At 34.8% G+C, this 15,475-nt stretch overlaps 1 protein-coding gene across 2 annotated transcripts in view; it reads left to right on the top strand.

The window, feature by feature from the left end:
• The window catches only part of RNF217 (ring finger protein 217), a 126,757-nt gene extending 117,257 nt beyond the window's left edge, over positions 1–9,500 (top strand). For both annotated transcript variants that reach the window (XM_019729507.2, XM_074333531.1), the window contains 2 exons: positions 335–406; positions 1,797–9,500. In XM_019729507.2, coding sequence (XP_019585066.2) covers positions 335–406; positions 1,797–1,870 — 146 coding nt within the window. In that variant the 3' untranslated portion in view covers positions 1,871–9,500. The remainder of the gene's footprint in view (positions 1–334; positions 407–1,796) is intronic.
• The last annotated feature ends 5,975 nt before the right edge of the window (positions 9,501–15,475 follow it).

Raw genomic sequence — 15,475 nt, forward strand, 5'->3', positions numbered from 1 at the left:
AGAATCTTGGAAATTGAAAATGGAAGAGATCTAAAGGAAAAGCATAAAGATGAATGGTCCTATTAGATAAAGTGATCCACTGGCTTTGGAATTTTTTCTTATAGAGGATAAATGATTTATGAGATGTTTGACTAATGTGCCCAGGACTTAAATTACTAAACTTACGTATGTGTATTTGTTCTACACCTGAAATATTTCCTTAGAGAAATATTGCCTTAATTACAGTCAGACTTCTTAAAAAATAGCGTACACTGTGGTATTTAAAAACATTGCTGAAATCGTTGGGTAAATTTGTTTTAAGACTCTTTAAATGGTTTTGCCTTTTGTTTTCCAGCTGGAAAATTATTCGTTGCACCTCTAATCCTGGTCTTGGGATTAGCACTAGGGGCCATAGCCGTTGTAATTGGTAAGAAACACTTAACATATCTGAGATTAGAATTCTTTGAGTGCCATAGAGACAATATGAGTGTAAATTTAATAATATGAGTCTGTTATTAAGTGGACATGGTACTGTTCCGTGCTTGCTTTAGATAGGCAATTAACGTATGAGTTCTAGATTCAGAGGCACGTGTTTCATATGGGATGTATTTGTGTGACACTTTTTCAGACACTTTGATCCACATATCTAATAAAGCATTATTAGCCACTTCTTAATACCAATATTAATACAACTGGTATTTTAGTGAAAGAGTTCAGTGGGTTAGAAACCCAGATTTTCCAATTCTGAGTTTGGATTGGAACATCAAAGGAAAGAGGCTCTGGTACACCCTTGGGTGTTTGGTTTGTTCCAGTGAAAGGTGCCCTGGGTGAAAAAGATACCTTCGATGTGTATAAGAGCATATACCCAACATATACTTGAGGACCGACAAATAGAAAATGTATCTGTGACTTGTACACTTTTGGTCAAACAAGTATATTAAAATACATGTTTTAAAGCAGTGGTTCTCAGACTCTAGCATGCTTTAGAATAACCTGGAGGGCTGTTTAAAGCACAGGTTGCTGATTCGTCCCCACAGTTTCTGATTCAGTATGGGGGCAGGGTTCGTGGATTTCTAATGGTTCTAAAAAGTTCCCAGGTAGTGCTGATGCTGCTGGTCCAGAGACCACACACTGAGAAAAACCATTGCTTTAGCGTATATTAAATTAAATGCTATAGATACTATGTAATTGTTCCACGTAGTAGATCGCACTTCTTTTGTGTGTGTTTTTTCTAAATAAAATAAATTTTTCATATGTAAAGTTCTATTTAGCAAGTAATTTTAATGCAGATAGAATTATAAAGTAACTGACATTTAAGTTTTTACAATGAGTTGGACTTTATAAAGTAGATACTATTATTATCTGAATTTTACAGTTGAGGAAATTAAGGCTTCTTCATAAGTGGTATAACTGAGAATCAAACCTGACATGTGTCTCCATAGCCCATGTTGTTAAGTAATGAACTCCTCTGCCTGAAACTGAAGTGTGAATGCTATAGTGTGCAAATAATATGACTAGAGATAGTAAAGAAGACTGAAACCGAAGGTTTGATATTTTGATAGAAAACATTATTCCATATTCAAACTGGTATCACTGAGATTGTTAAAAAGGGGAGAGAGCTAAAGAAAAATAATAAAGCATGAAATCTTATAGAAGTAAATACGTTCTATAACAGGTATCTTCCCTGTTTTTATTTTCATGTGTTGCTAAATAATGATTATTTGTAAGTCATTTGCAAAATGGAAAATGTTCAACTATGTAAACCTAAATGCCTCTCCTCCTAATTAGTGTAACTTTTTTCTTTTTTTAACCCCTAGGTTTATTTGTATTTCCTATCTATTGCCTTTGTAAAAAACAGAGAAAACGATCACGGACAGGTATGCACTGGTGAAACGCAGATGAGTTCATCTAACTAAGCTGGTTCAGGTAGGAGCTATACTGAATGGTATACCCACCTGAGAGTCGCAGCTTGAAGAACACGGAGAGGAATCTTCTGCCATCTCATCTCACCGGGGTTCTCTGCAGGCCACAATGCCCTAGTGCCGGTGCACTCCCAAAATGGTACCCTGTCCTTATACAAATTGCTGCTTTACAAAATTGGTCACTTTCATACACTATAAACATCTGTATCATAGTCTGACCTTCTTAATGAGTCTTGGAAGAAAATATTTTCATTAAGAACCAGTTATCCTCAGAATTGTCTGAGCATACCTCTCCTGAGCATTGCTTGGATTATCTTTGTATCTGAACCCTCCTCTTGCCCATCTTGTGAGAATTGGTGTGAATAACTGAAGTCCCACCTGAACCAACAAGCAACGCCACTTTTCAGAAGATAAAAGCTCCCGGTATGTCCCTGGTTTCATCTGTGGCCCAAACAATATAATTCCTTCATTCTTCAGATGCTGTAATTGTTTAAAATCTCAATGCCCAAAAGGGAACTAATGAAACTAAATTAATGAGAAGAATCATGAGTTACTGAAGTGTATATGTGTAGGGGTGCAAATGTGTGTGTGTATAAATATCTGTATTAAAACTTGGCCCAGTAACCTTGTACTTGTCAAGTTCCATGCCTCTACACTCTTTCCACATTTTCATAGACATATTTAAAGATGATGGTTCCTTTGTGGGCATAATTTGGTAATGTACTAAATTAAAGTCAATGTAGACAATAGGCTATTTCAATGTTGACCCTTTCTATTTCTTGCTCTCTTTGTCTCAAACACACACACACACACACACACACACACACACACACACACACAGAAAGAGAGAGAGAAAGAGAGAAAAATGTGTGCAATGTCACCCCAAGGATCATGGAACTTTATAAACTGACAAAACTGATAGACTGATTTTAGGAAACTTAAGACCTGAACATTCAGTTTTTCTCAGATTTCTTATGTTTTGGCGTGTTTCACTATATGAATAAATCTTTCAGGCAAAATTAGTTAATTTAAATAGCAAGTTTGCTGTAGACAGAACTGCTTAAACCTTTAAACAAATTCCTATTCTACTTAATTTTTCACCAATTTGTAATTACAGATAATTCTGCTTTAGGTCAAGGTGTAATATTATTTACTACCCCATTTTCTTACCTCTTCTCTCTCTTTTTAATTTGTCTACAAGTTTTTCATAAAAACAAGTACTAGTTTTAAAGGATTTTTCTTATGTTTACTGCTTATATGCATAAAAATGTGCTGGTATCTTCTTATGGAGGGGTAATTTGAAAACAAAACTTTTGTGTTTGTGGGTTTATCTAAAATATAAACTGCTTTTGGAGAAGGAAACAAACAAACAAAACAAAAGAAGAAGGAAATATTTTCAGGAAGTTTTACCAAGCTGAGAAGTCTTTAAAAGTAAGAAAAGGGACAAGTAACTAAGTTATGTTAGTCCTTTGTTTCATCACAAAAACTCATCAGCAGAAAGGAAGTCGTCCCCTAAGAAGTCTGAAGTTTTCACTTGTTTCCAAATCCTTAAAATTAGCTATCTGCATAGATGTAGCATTTATTTGACAGAAACCTTGTCTGAATTGAAATACATTATGTGATAAAACATGCATTAACATGGATAGTTTGTCTTGGGCTGCAGAATATAAGAACATTTATCATTTTTATTTGACCTAAAAATCCATGATAGTGAAGTTTGCTTGCATGGATAACAAGCCAACACACTTCCATTCTTTCTGAAAAACACTCAGAATAGCTATAGCATACTTCGGGACTAGACTATTTCCAGTTAGAGGAGGGTGTACCATTTATGGTTCTGGAATGGATATTTCTAAAGCATAACGTGATAGAAGAAAAAGGGATGTGTTCTAGTTTCACAAAATGATCTTTCCATCCATCCATCCGTCCATTCATTCAACAAGTATTTATCGAGTGCCTATTCTACATGCTCTAGTATTAAAACTGAGAGGTTGAGAATTTCTAGCCTAAATCTATGTAATTCTGTCATAAATTGCTTAATTTTTGTAAATTAGTCTTTCCCAGATGTAGGTGTTATTTTGACAATATGTGAATATGATGATTCTAAATCTAGTGGACATGTTTATGTATGATATATATGAATGTATATGTAATATTTCCATAAAATATTATATATGTTATATATATTATCCATATGTTTATGTATGATATATGTATACATATATAATATTCCCATAGATGCATATGAATACATATGCCATATACATATATACCAACTGGCTAAATAACATACTCTCTAGTCTTAGATAATCTATTTTCTTCGGTTATTGTATCTGTTGTCTTTGGCCTACTCAGGGATTTTTAGTCCTTTCTTTGAATAACTTATCTTGAGGAGATATTTTTATATTATTTGGAAATGTTCCAATTTTCCAGTTACAAAGTGGTATCTGTTATCAGTGAAAGCAGTTTCATCAATGCTTGAGCTAACATGCACTGTGTTCCACAGGATTGTTCTTTTTCTATGGCATAGATTTTTTTTTTTAATTAATGTATGCATTTTTCTCTTTTGAAGTGTTACATATTAGGCCTTTCCCTGTTGGTGACTTAATTATTTGTCTTTTTTTTTTTTTTAAACTAAGTGTCATCAAGATCTTAAAAAGAAAGAAGAAAATACAAAGAATTATTTATATGTTAGTGCCAACATGAAGGTAAAACAATAGTAATAACTTTTGAGATGAATTCTCAAAACTACTTTAGAGAATGAAGCGTACACATAAAATAAATATCTTTCTATCCAAAGGTTGTCATTTTTATATGTTTTTATTGTAAATTTAATATATACTTCTTTTAAAAAATCAAACCATTTAGAATTACAAAACACGAATTTCTCTGCCTAAGCCACCCCTTGTTTTCTAGGGGTAACCACTGTTAATGGTTTGGCGTGTGTCCTTCCAGACACTTTCTACATATATACAAATAAGTATTTGTGCGTGTATGTGTCTGTGTGTGTGTTAGTTTTATACAAATATAATAATAATATTCTTACTGTCCTGTGACTTTTTCATTTTATTATATATTGGTAGACACCTTTCCATAACAGTTTAAATAGATTTACCTCATTCTTTTCTAAATTACTACATATCCATTGTGGGGCTATACTTTAATTTATTCGTTTAGTGCCCTACTGAATGGAGATAAAGATTGATTTTACTTCTCCAGTATAAAGCATCAATGAAGATCCTTTACATATATTGCTGTCACTTTTTGTTAACATTCCCATAAGTTTTTTAATTTGGTTTTTATAAGAGATTTGTAATAAAATTTTAATGCATTTTCAGTGAATGAAATCATACAGATAGTATATTTGAGACTTTTTTCTTGGAGAAAAAGAAAGATTACATAGAAGTGCATAATTTTTAAAGAAAAGCATCTTTTGCAGGATACTTTGCCCTTCTTGATTAGCCAAATACATACCTTGCCAAAATGTATAAAAGAAAATTCATCTATTCCAATAAAAATAAAATGTAATGAGATGTCTATCAGATATCCGAGAAAGACGCATTGATATTTGGATTGATTAAAAAAATAACAAAAAAAACCTTGAGGGATTTAAATAAAATAAATTGATCATGTTTGTCACTTTTTTTTTAACACTATCCATGTTCATGCATGTTGCTCTACAAAGGAACTTAATTATGCCATTGTGAAAAGTAGGAAGCAATATGTTGGCAATTATGAGTGACCACAATTATTCATAGAAAAATAGATGAGACTGTATGTAAGGTTGGGTGTCTTGTTGGGATGCTTTATAAGTTGTGGAATAACACGAAACATTTATTTCACAATGAATCCCAGCAGTTCCCTACAACTGCTGTATCAGGCATTAACAAGAGGAGAGGGGTCAAAACTGTTGGTACAAGCAACATCCTGTTGCCACCACCTTGATTTTCTGATAGGTGCTATTGTATCCTAAAGTAGAACAGACAGGAAAACAATGAAAGATAATTAAATACCAGTCAGGTTACAACCTGATATCATTAATTGTACTTTCTCTGCTGTGGTGTCAGGATTCAGTGCTGACTGTCAGGAGATTCTTAGCCCCGTGCCACTAACCCACCATCTCTTGAGTCCTAAGAGCCCTGGTGAGCCTTTATTTTTCAATCCTACCACCTAACTATATGGTCCATGACTCACTTAAAATACCCTCGAACTACTGTAATCTCTTCCAATCCCTGGTGACCCTCCGCAACCTCGTTTTTCTCTACTCCCCTAATACTCTAGCTCCTCTTCAGTAAAAGAGAGAGACAGGAGAGGATGAAAATTCACTCTGGCATGTGCACAGCATCAGCATTCCTTCCTGGTCTTTGTCAAATTAGAGTACATCTGCCAAGACATAGAACCAGCTCCTCCCTCGTTAAACAAATGCAATTGTTTTTACTATTAGACTTTTGTCCTGCCTGTTAAATTCATAATTATTTTTTAAAAAGTTAGTGGCCTAAATAATACTAATTGGTATACTTCATTAAGTACCAAAATAAAATAAAAAATCATGCCAAAAGCCATTTTAGATTTTAATTTTGTAAGCAAGCTGCACATATGGATTAATGTAAGTCTTTCCGTTGGATTGTATGTTCATCCTTTCATATTTGTGGCTGAAATCTATCCCAACTATTGAAAGTAAGTTTTCCTGTGGTCAGCTGTATTGTTTTGTGGTAAAACCTATTATAAATATAGCCTTAAAATTCAATAATGCACTTTAAAATATTTGTGCCATTTAGTAATCTGACAGAATTAAGGAAACAATACATATAGTTTGATGGAGACAGTAGAATAACAGTGCTAGCTAATATGTCACCTCTTTAAATTTGGAGAGAGTAATCTGAAGCTGAAAATTTAAAACAAGTAAAATATACCTGGAAAAATGTAGCCGAGTTTCTGAAATTATAGTAATCCTACAAATTGGTATCAGGAGCTCAAACATAGCAAGTAATTAATAAATGTTACCTAATAACCTAGTTGGAATGTTTGTTAAAATATTAAGTTAATTTCTACTGCAAGTTTTAACTACATCTTTATATATCATGAAACCTATAAAAGAAATTCTATGGACTAGAAACAAAGTAAATCAAAGCTACTACCAATAGCCAGTTTTAGAGTATTTGTTTTTCAAATTTTTGTAACTTAATTATGACATTTTCCTCCTCCTATGGAAAATAAGTTCCAAAATCCCATTTTAATATGTATGTTTACAATTATTACTTTAATAAAACTGAAGTAATTTTATAGAAGCATTAAGATATGGTCTGAATAAAATCAAAGTTCCAAAATTTGGGGAATATTCAAAATTGTGAAATGTTACCTTTTTGATAAAAGGAATGATGCAAACCTTTAAAAGCGAAATGCAGTCTAACTCTTTTGTAACTGTGGTTTTAAGGATAGAACTATACTCATTTCATAGCCAACAGTGTGTGGGGCTTCTGTTGTACGTCACTGTTGTGAGGCTGGAACTTTATTTGACTTCATCCAAATCCAAGAAGCAGAGAGTCCATTTGGAGCATTAGCTGAAGACTTCATATGTCACATACCTTATAGATCCCCATATATAGTGCCAATTTTAGAAGCATGTAATGATGCATATTGCAAACTATATATATATATATATATATATATATATATATATATATATATTTGGCTAAAGATGTGACTGTTTTGAGAATAATAACATGGACTTAAAAGGCAATAAATTATTTTTTTTAAACACACACAAAAGATTGCCATGGCTTTTTTTTGTTTGTTTCCACTTCCTTTCAGCTTATAAAAGAATTACAGTAGATTTAACTCTGCATCCCTTAGAGTATACAGTCTTATTAACATAGAAAATATTTTTTTCAGGTCCATTCCACATTTTTGTCATTCTGTTCCATCATTAACATTAAATGACTTTCTTCTCTGCCGGTGAAGTAATACTGTCATACTTCAACATCAAGTGCCTGTTTTCTTTTAGATTTCCTGGTTATCTGGGCTTTTTCCCTCTGCAGTCCCCAACCTATCTTGGCCAAATGTGGGATAAATTTTGTCTCACCATTAACACTTTTGTTTCTAATGAAATGAAATTCAAACACTGAAAGGACTCCATAATTTGGCAATGGTAGTGAATATAACTTACCTTGGTTTATTTTATCTGTAAATTGAAATATCTGAGGAGTACCTGGAACACTGTCCTTCTTCATAATAGGAGTTGGAGAACTCTGCCCAGCCCTCTGACAAGAAGTAAAGTAAATGAGAAGATGTCAGTTGGATCATAGAGCCTAAAATACTCTAAATCCAAGCTTCAGAAATTGCTTCATGAATATTATCAGGCCAATATTGTGTTCACATATTAGTTGGACAAAAAGCACTTGTGGGCATTCATGCAATCTGACCCCAAATCATTCATGATTCACCCAAAAAGGCCAAATGTATGGTTTATGGTTTCAGCAAAAAAGTCTTACAGCTTGGACTTAGAGTTAGATTTATATAGTGCAACATTGTATATGAGACTGGACCGTGGATTCATACCCTGTGAACATTATTATACTTTTTGATAATCTAAAGTAGATCACATTGAATCTAACTGACATTAGCCCTGTTCTAAAGAAACCATTGTCGTTTGCAAATGTTCAATTGTTTCACTGATATGATTTAGATATAAGCCACACTCAAGATATATGTAGTATAGGTTTAGTATGTGATATGGGAAAGTTCTAGGGAGAGTCAAACAGGTGTTAAAGGGCCCCAGAAATTGCAAAAAAAGGATCATTTCAGATTCTTCCTTGTAGCTGAATGCTGTGCTGTTGTTGGTCCTTGGTTCCCTCTAAAGTTGTTAGGTGTTCACCTCATGCCCCACGGGGGAAATAGTGTCAATAATCCAGTAAGTTCTGAAAAACTTACATTTTTTCATCAACATATCTTCAGTGTCCAAATATACTTCCATTGTTCCTTTCAAGTAAATACTGTCTAATATTTGATATAATATTTGATATATTATGTTTTATGTTCCTTTGTGAAGAAAATTCTAGATAAAGTATAATTTTTTTTTTAGCTGACTACAAACCCCTTTACTAAGGTCTTTTTTTTTTTTTAAGTCCCATATGGCAGTAGTTTACTTTTGGTATTTGATCATTTTTATCTTAATTAAAATTCTGTGGATGATATTGAAAAAAATAAATCAACCTTATAATTCGTATGAAACCTAGAACAGTAATTGAGATATATATGTATATAAAACCATTTACCTTGACAAGGACAATCTGTTACAGATTTTTAATATGAAAATTAATTGACAATCTTGTTGCTTATGAACGCAATTATTAATTTAAGTAGTAAATTTTGAGAGGTCACAGAAATAATTTTGTGTAAGAGGAATACAAAAACAGTAGTATTAAAATGTTATTAAGTTATGTTAACACATTATTTATTAAGAAGCCACAACAGTTGTTTTGTTTCTATTTTAAACAAAATTGATTATAAGACATATTCATGAGACAAATATATTTATGTATGTGTATATCTATTTCAAAGCTGTGGGACTTGAATAAAATTATTCAAATTCTCTTTTTTCACTAAGAGTAAATTGCTAAAAAGTAAAATGTTTGGATGTTTAATCTGTTATTACTGTATATTCAGAAATTGCAGTTCTAAGGAGTAATTGTCATCTCCTATTTGAATTATCAGAATATATCCCGTGTTAATTAAATTCTCATGAACAACAGCAAATGAAAAGAAATTTTTGTTTTGATTTTAAGATAAATGACTTTCATTAGTAGTTTGTAACAGATCTTGTTCATTTTATATATTGCATATTTTTCATTTTTCTGTAAAAATTTATAGTCATTTCCCAAATCCTGTCACAATATTTTTTATGTTCAAAATGAGCCTAGTTGAAATGAGATTCTCTTTACTTTTTCAATGATGTTGGAAAATATTTATGTAATTTTATTTTTAAACATTTTTTACATTTCATTAGTCATACTATTAACTTTGGTATTCATAAAACTAAGTGGAGGAGACCATTATTAGGAATATATTTTAAGAAAGAGACAGGTAGAAATAAATAAAATAGATGATATTAATATCACGTAGAACTCCCTGAAAGAAAATTGGAAAGGGATAAACAAATTCTGTTGAGATGAAAATGTTGTAAAATAAGGAGTATTTAAGACCTTAATTTCTTACATTTTGATAGTAATCAACTTATTTCCAAATTATTCTGTGCTCTTGGTTCCATAAATTTAAATTTTAGCATGATATATAATTTCCCTCATTTTAGTGTTTATATATTCATTACTAAGAAGAAAGGAAGAAATTAGTGAATAAAAGCCAGGGAAACGGGGGTTATTACCATTTTCCAATAGCATTAATGTATAGTCCCTTTAACCTTTCATATGGTGCTTTGTGTGATGAGAGTATATAACATTTATATATGTTATTAGTGCCTTATTTTTTTTCACTTGACTTTATTTCTTATCTAAAAGAGCCATATATTTTTTGTGAGTGTTCTTTGGTCTCTCTATTTAAAGTCCTGATGAGATAGTGTATCTTTAGGGATGTATATAGGCTGCAGTTGCTATCTTAATCCACTGTAGTATCTGTAGGACAGCAGTTTAGCCAATGTAGTTTTCTTAAATTATTGTTCATTTTTAATCTAAAGTGTAAAAAATATTGAACACCATAAATTGAAGCCGTTATAATTGAAATGTATTTTTAAACCCCCAAAAAAGAATGATTATTAAAGTTTAAAACAGGAGTTGCAATGGCTATCAGTCTTTATCTATAGCTCCAATTAGGACAAAATTACAAAAAGTATTAAAAATGAAAGTAATTATATGGTACTTCAAGAATTTGACCAGTTCTCTACAACTTGTTTTTGCTAATATGTTATCTGTAATCTCCTTCCACACAGATGCTGCAGAACCATGGTGTTTGCTATTTATGTGTAGTTATTCATTTACAGTGGGCTTTATAGACATCGAGACATTTTGTACATACATTATTTTGCTCTGATTGATCTTTGCCTTTCGTGTTAGCTTTATACAAAAAGCTAGTTTTGTTGCATTCTTTATGTACCATAGTATATAATTCAACTTTTCCTGATGAATGTATGACGAATAATTAAAATAAATCATGTGCTTAGACAAGACAAAGACACAGGCTGTACATGCAAGTATGTGTAAATATTAGACAGAGAAAAAAAAGGAAACTAATCTTCCTGCCAAAAGATATGTCCTGCTGGACAGGACCTGGGAATTAACAGATTTTTTTTTTTTTAAGCAGTGAAATTTTAAAATCTATTACCTCAAGAATTTTCAGTGGATATGTGTCAGCGTACTGATCCTTCTTAGTAAACAATCTCACCTGCTGCTGGCAGTAAAAGCAACCCAAGTGTCAGATCATACAAATTTTAGGGGCAAATCTTTCCAAATGATTACCTTGTGATATTTTGGAGTCTAATTTCGGACTTTCAGTAATGTCCCTCTGGCCTTTTGTTGTGGCTGGGCTTTCTTTTTCATTGTTTTTAGTCAGTTGTTTTAGAATGGAAGGGTAATCTTAATTATGAGATCAGATCTCATGGAAGGCTGTAACGACACTCACGCTACTTGGAGGAATAATATAAGGGGAATCAACTACTTGATTGTCACTGTATGAGCTGTTGTATGGTTCCTGTGGAGTGCTGTTTACTCCCATGATGTGTGCAATGCACCGTGCAACATCATCTAGCAATGCCTAATAAAAGGTTTTAAAAGAGAAGAATCTTGTCTTTTTTCCAATAGATTTGGAATTTAAAGAAATTAAAAGGTTAAATTTGACAGTGCCAAAATTAGACGTGCATAAGTAAATTTGGTAAGAGTTATTGAAGTCGTTTCTACACTAGATTCTAAGAATGAAGAAGCAAAAATGAACCAACTCCTGGGTATGCTCTTTGGAAGGTGGATTGGGTTGGGTTGCTGGGGCATGATTGGAGGAATGCACACACATCAGTGAACATCAGCCTGAACATTCTTCATGGGTGTGACAAAGAAGCAAATGCTGTGGAAGTAAGAGTGTAGCTAAGGTGGGGATTGCTCCCTAGACAAAGGGGCCTGGATTGGACTCCGCCAACATTAAACAAAAGAACTTCCTTTCACCATATTCGATAATTACCAACGAATCAGTTAATTGTTTTTCTTTGTATTATGTGTGAGGCTTTCTAGCAAGAATATGAATTCCATGAGATCAGGGATCATGTTCTGCTCACTTTTGTGTCCCCTGTGCCTTCTATGGCAACTGGCAGGTACATCACAGCCACGGCAATGCTTGTAGAATAAATGCCAAAACTACTAAGTTGAGATTTTTCCAAGATGTCTCACCTCCAGAAATGATGAAGCCGGTGACTCAACTTGGGTCCTCCTACTCCACATGGGTGCGTGCACTGGATTTGAACTAACCAACAGAGCAGCAGGAGATGAACACTATTCAAGAAATAGGAAACCTAAGCTCCAACCTTGGGTTCTCACCCTCTACCGTGAGTGCTTAGTAACATCACCTTGTTTGGGCCTTCTCACTCTTCTGCCTTAAATTGGAGGGATTGTTTTAGATGATTTCAGAAGAAATATTATCTAGTGCCTTCTAAGTGTTCATCTAGTATATTTGTTCACATAGTACAGTCATGTGTATTTGTACATAATCCTTACAACCCCCCTGTAGTATTATTATTATCCACATTTTACAGAGTTTACAAATTAAACAAAACTGAAAGTAAGAAAGGTTAAATGATTTTTGAAAGTCAAGCAGCAAAGCTTAATTCAAACTCAGGGCTGCTGACTGCCACTATGCAGTTCCCACCCTTTGGACATTTTTAGTATCTTCTGAGGGGGGTGAAAAAAAAGGAAGAGGGTGGGACCCTTTCACAATTTCAACATCCATCGCCCAAATACCCAACTCCCATCATCAACAAAATAAAACAAGAAAAACAAGTCAGGATTGCCTTTGTCCAGAGTAGAGAGGGCCTGGCAGGGCAGGTATCCCCACACAGGGGCAGGTATCCCCACACAGAGAAAGGCAGTCTCTCCCGGCAGGGCTCAGCGGATGCTTTCCCAGCGCACCTAACAGCCTCAGGCCAGGCGCACCCGGTCCACTGGAGGAAACCCCTGGACCACTGCGCTCCTGGGACCAAGGTAAAAGCCTTCCTTCTGGGAAAGCAGGCTGGTGCACAGTAGCCTCGTCATCCCCAGCAACCTTGGCACGAGGCCGCAGGCAGGCTGGAGCGCCAGGGCAGTTGGGCTGTGTGCGGGTGGTGACTGCCCTGGGGCTGGGTGCCTGCAGAGAGACAGCTGTACAGCGCGAGATGCCACAGTGGGGTACATGCTGCCCAGGCGCAGCACTCCACCTCCCCACCTCACTCCCCCACCCCCTTCACCTCTTGCCCCCCCCAATCCTCCCCCTCCACCCCTGCCCCCCCCCCCAAAGGACCCAGGGTACCTCAGGTTTCCTCCAGAAAACAGCGCATCTGAGTACTTGGAGCAACAGGTCCTAAGGCTGTCATCTTTCCCCATGTGTTTAAAGGAAGAAAGTGGGGTGTTTGTTTTCAACTGAGGAAGTGAATTTTTAAATTAAATTAATTTTATGGGGAGCTTAGAAAACAGTTGCCTGAAGTACCTGGTTACATCTTCCATTTGCCAGATCACCGTTCATAAGCCTGGCTGATCCATTTTCTACATTTCATTGAAAACACAACCCGAAAGAAAGAAGGAACAAAAGGAAAGGAGATGGAAGGGAGAAGGGGAATGAAAGAGAAAATAAAGGGAAAAATAAGAAGATAGGATAGGAAAGAGAGGCCAGGAGTTCATCTGGAAAAGCCCTGGATGGCTGCGGGGATGCAATGAAGTCAGGACAGTGGCAACCCCTATCTGATTCCAATCCCAAAGTCAATTTTCTTTCCACTACCTCAGCATGTCCTGATCTGTCCAAAAACACTAGAATCACCATTGTTGTATTATGTGTTAATAGTGACTGAGGCTGAGTAATTTACCCCATCACACAGTCTGTCAGGGACAGAGCTGAGATCTGAACCCAGGCCTAAGACCCTTAAGCCCTGGATTGCTTCTCAGAATCTCCTCTTACTAACCAGGGAATCAGAGATAAGTTACCCAACCTGTCTTTTAACATCTGTTATTTTTACAAGGAACATTGGGAAAAAGGGAACAATAATACAGAGTTATTTTTCCCACCAAATGAGACAGTATATCTGCAAACACACATTATAATGAGCCTTACTTTCTCTCTGACTTATTCATCCATTGAAAATCTATTCAATATTATATATTCAGTTAATGATTTTTTTCACTAAACATGTATTGTACAGAGCCCCTCTTATGTTATAAGAAATATACTGTACATATTTATTGAAAAAAATCCACACGTAAGTGGACTTACATAGTTCAAACCCATGTTGATAAAAGTTCAGCTCTATGCGCATTTAGGAGAAGACCAGGCTAGGCCAACATTGGTCCAGTGGAGACAGTGCTAGGCTAAGCTTTAGGACAAATGGATTTGTATCTTGAATTTTTTGACAGATCTACTCCGTGGTATTGGGTTAGCCACATATCTTTCCAGACTTCAGTCTAAAATAAGGAGTGCAATGGAAATCTCTAAGATGTCTTTCAGCAATTAAATACAGATCTGTGTGACCAATGGAATAAAATTGAAAATCCAAAAATAAATCCAAATATATATAGGTAGGTATTTTTCAACAAAGTAGCCAAAAACATACAATAGAGAAAAGAAAGCCTCTTCACTAAATGATGCTGGGAAAATTGGAAAGCCACATACAAAAGAATGAAAGTAGACTATTATCTGTCACCATATACCAAAATTAACTCAAAAATAGATCAAAGACCTAAACATAAAACCTGAAACAATAAACTGCATAGGAAAAAGCATAGGTACTAAACTTATGGACCCAGGGTTCAAAGAGGATTTTATGAATTTGACCTCAAAGGCAAGGGAAGTAAAAGCCAAAATAAATGAATGGGACCATATCAAACTAAAAAACTTCTGCACAGCAAAAGAAACCATCAACAAAACAAAGAGGTAACCAACCAAATGGGAGAAGGTATTTGGAAACAATGCCTCTAATAAGGGGATGATATACAAGATATATAAAGAACTCATACAACTCAACAACAACAAAAAACAATCCAATTAAAAAATGGGCAGAGGACCTGAACAGACACTTTCTCAAGAAGATATACAAATGGCCAACACATATATGAAAAAATGCTCAACTTCACTAGCTATTAGGGAAATGCAAATCAAAACCGCAATGAGCTATCACCTCACACCTGTTAGAATGGCTGTCATTAACAAGACAAATAACAATTGTTGGCGAGGCTATGGAGAAAAAGGAGCCCTCATATACTGTTGGTAGGAATGCAGATTGGTGCAGCCACTATGGAAAATAGTATGGAGGTGTGGGGACAGAGCCAGGAGAGCAGTTTCCAGGTTCTTGACATCACATGGAAAGGTGCTGGCTCAGGTAGTAGATGGCCATCAGCTGT

The sequence above is a fragment of the Rhinolophus sinicus genome, linkage group LG05 (genome assembly GCF_036562045.2).
Source record: "Rhinolophus sinicus isolate RSC01 linkage group LG05, ASM3656204v1, whole genome shotgun sequence".
Classification (NCBI taxonomy): Eukaryota; Metazoa; Chordata; class Mammalia; order Chiroptera; family Rhinolophidae; genus Rhinolophus; species Rhinolophus sinicus.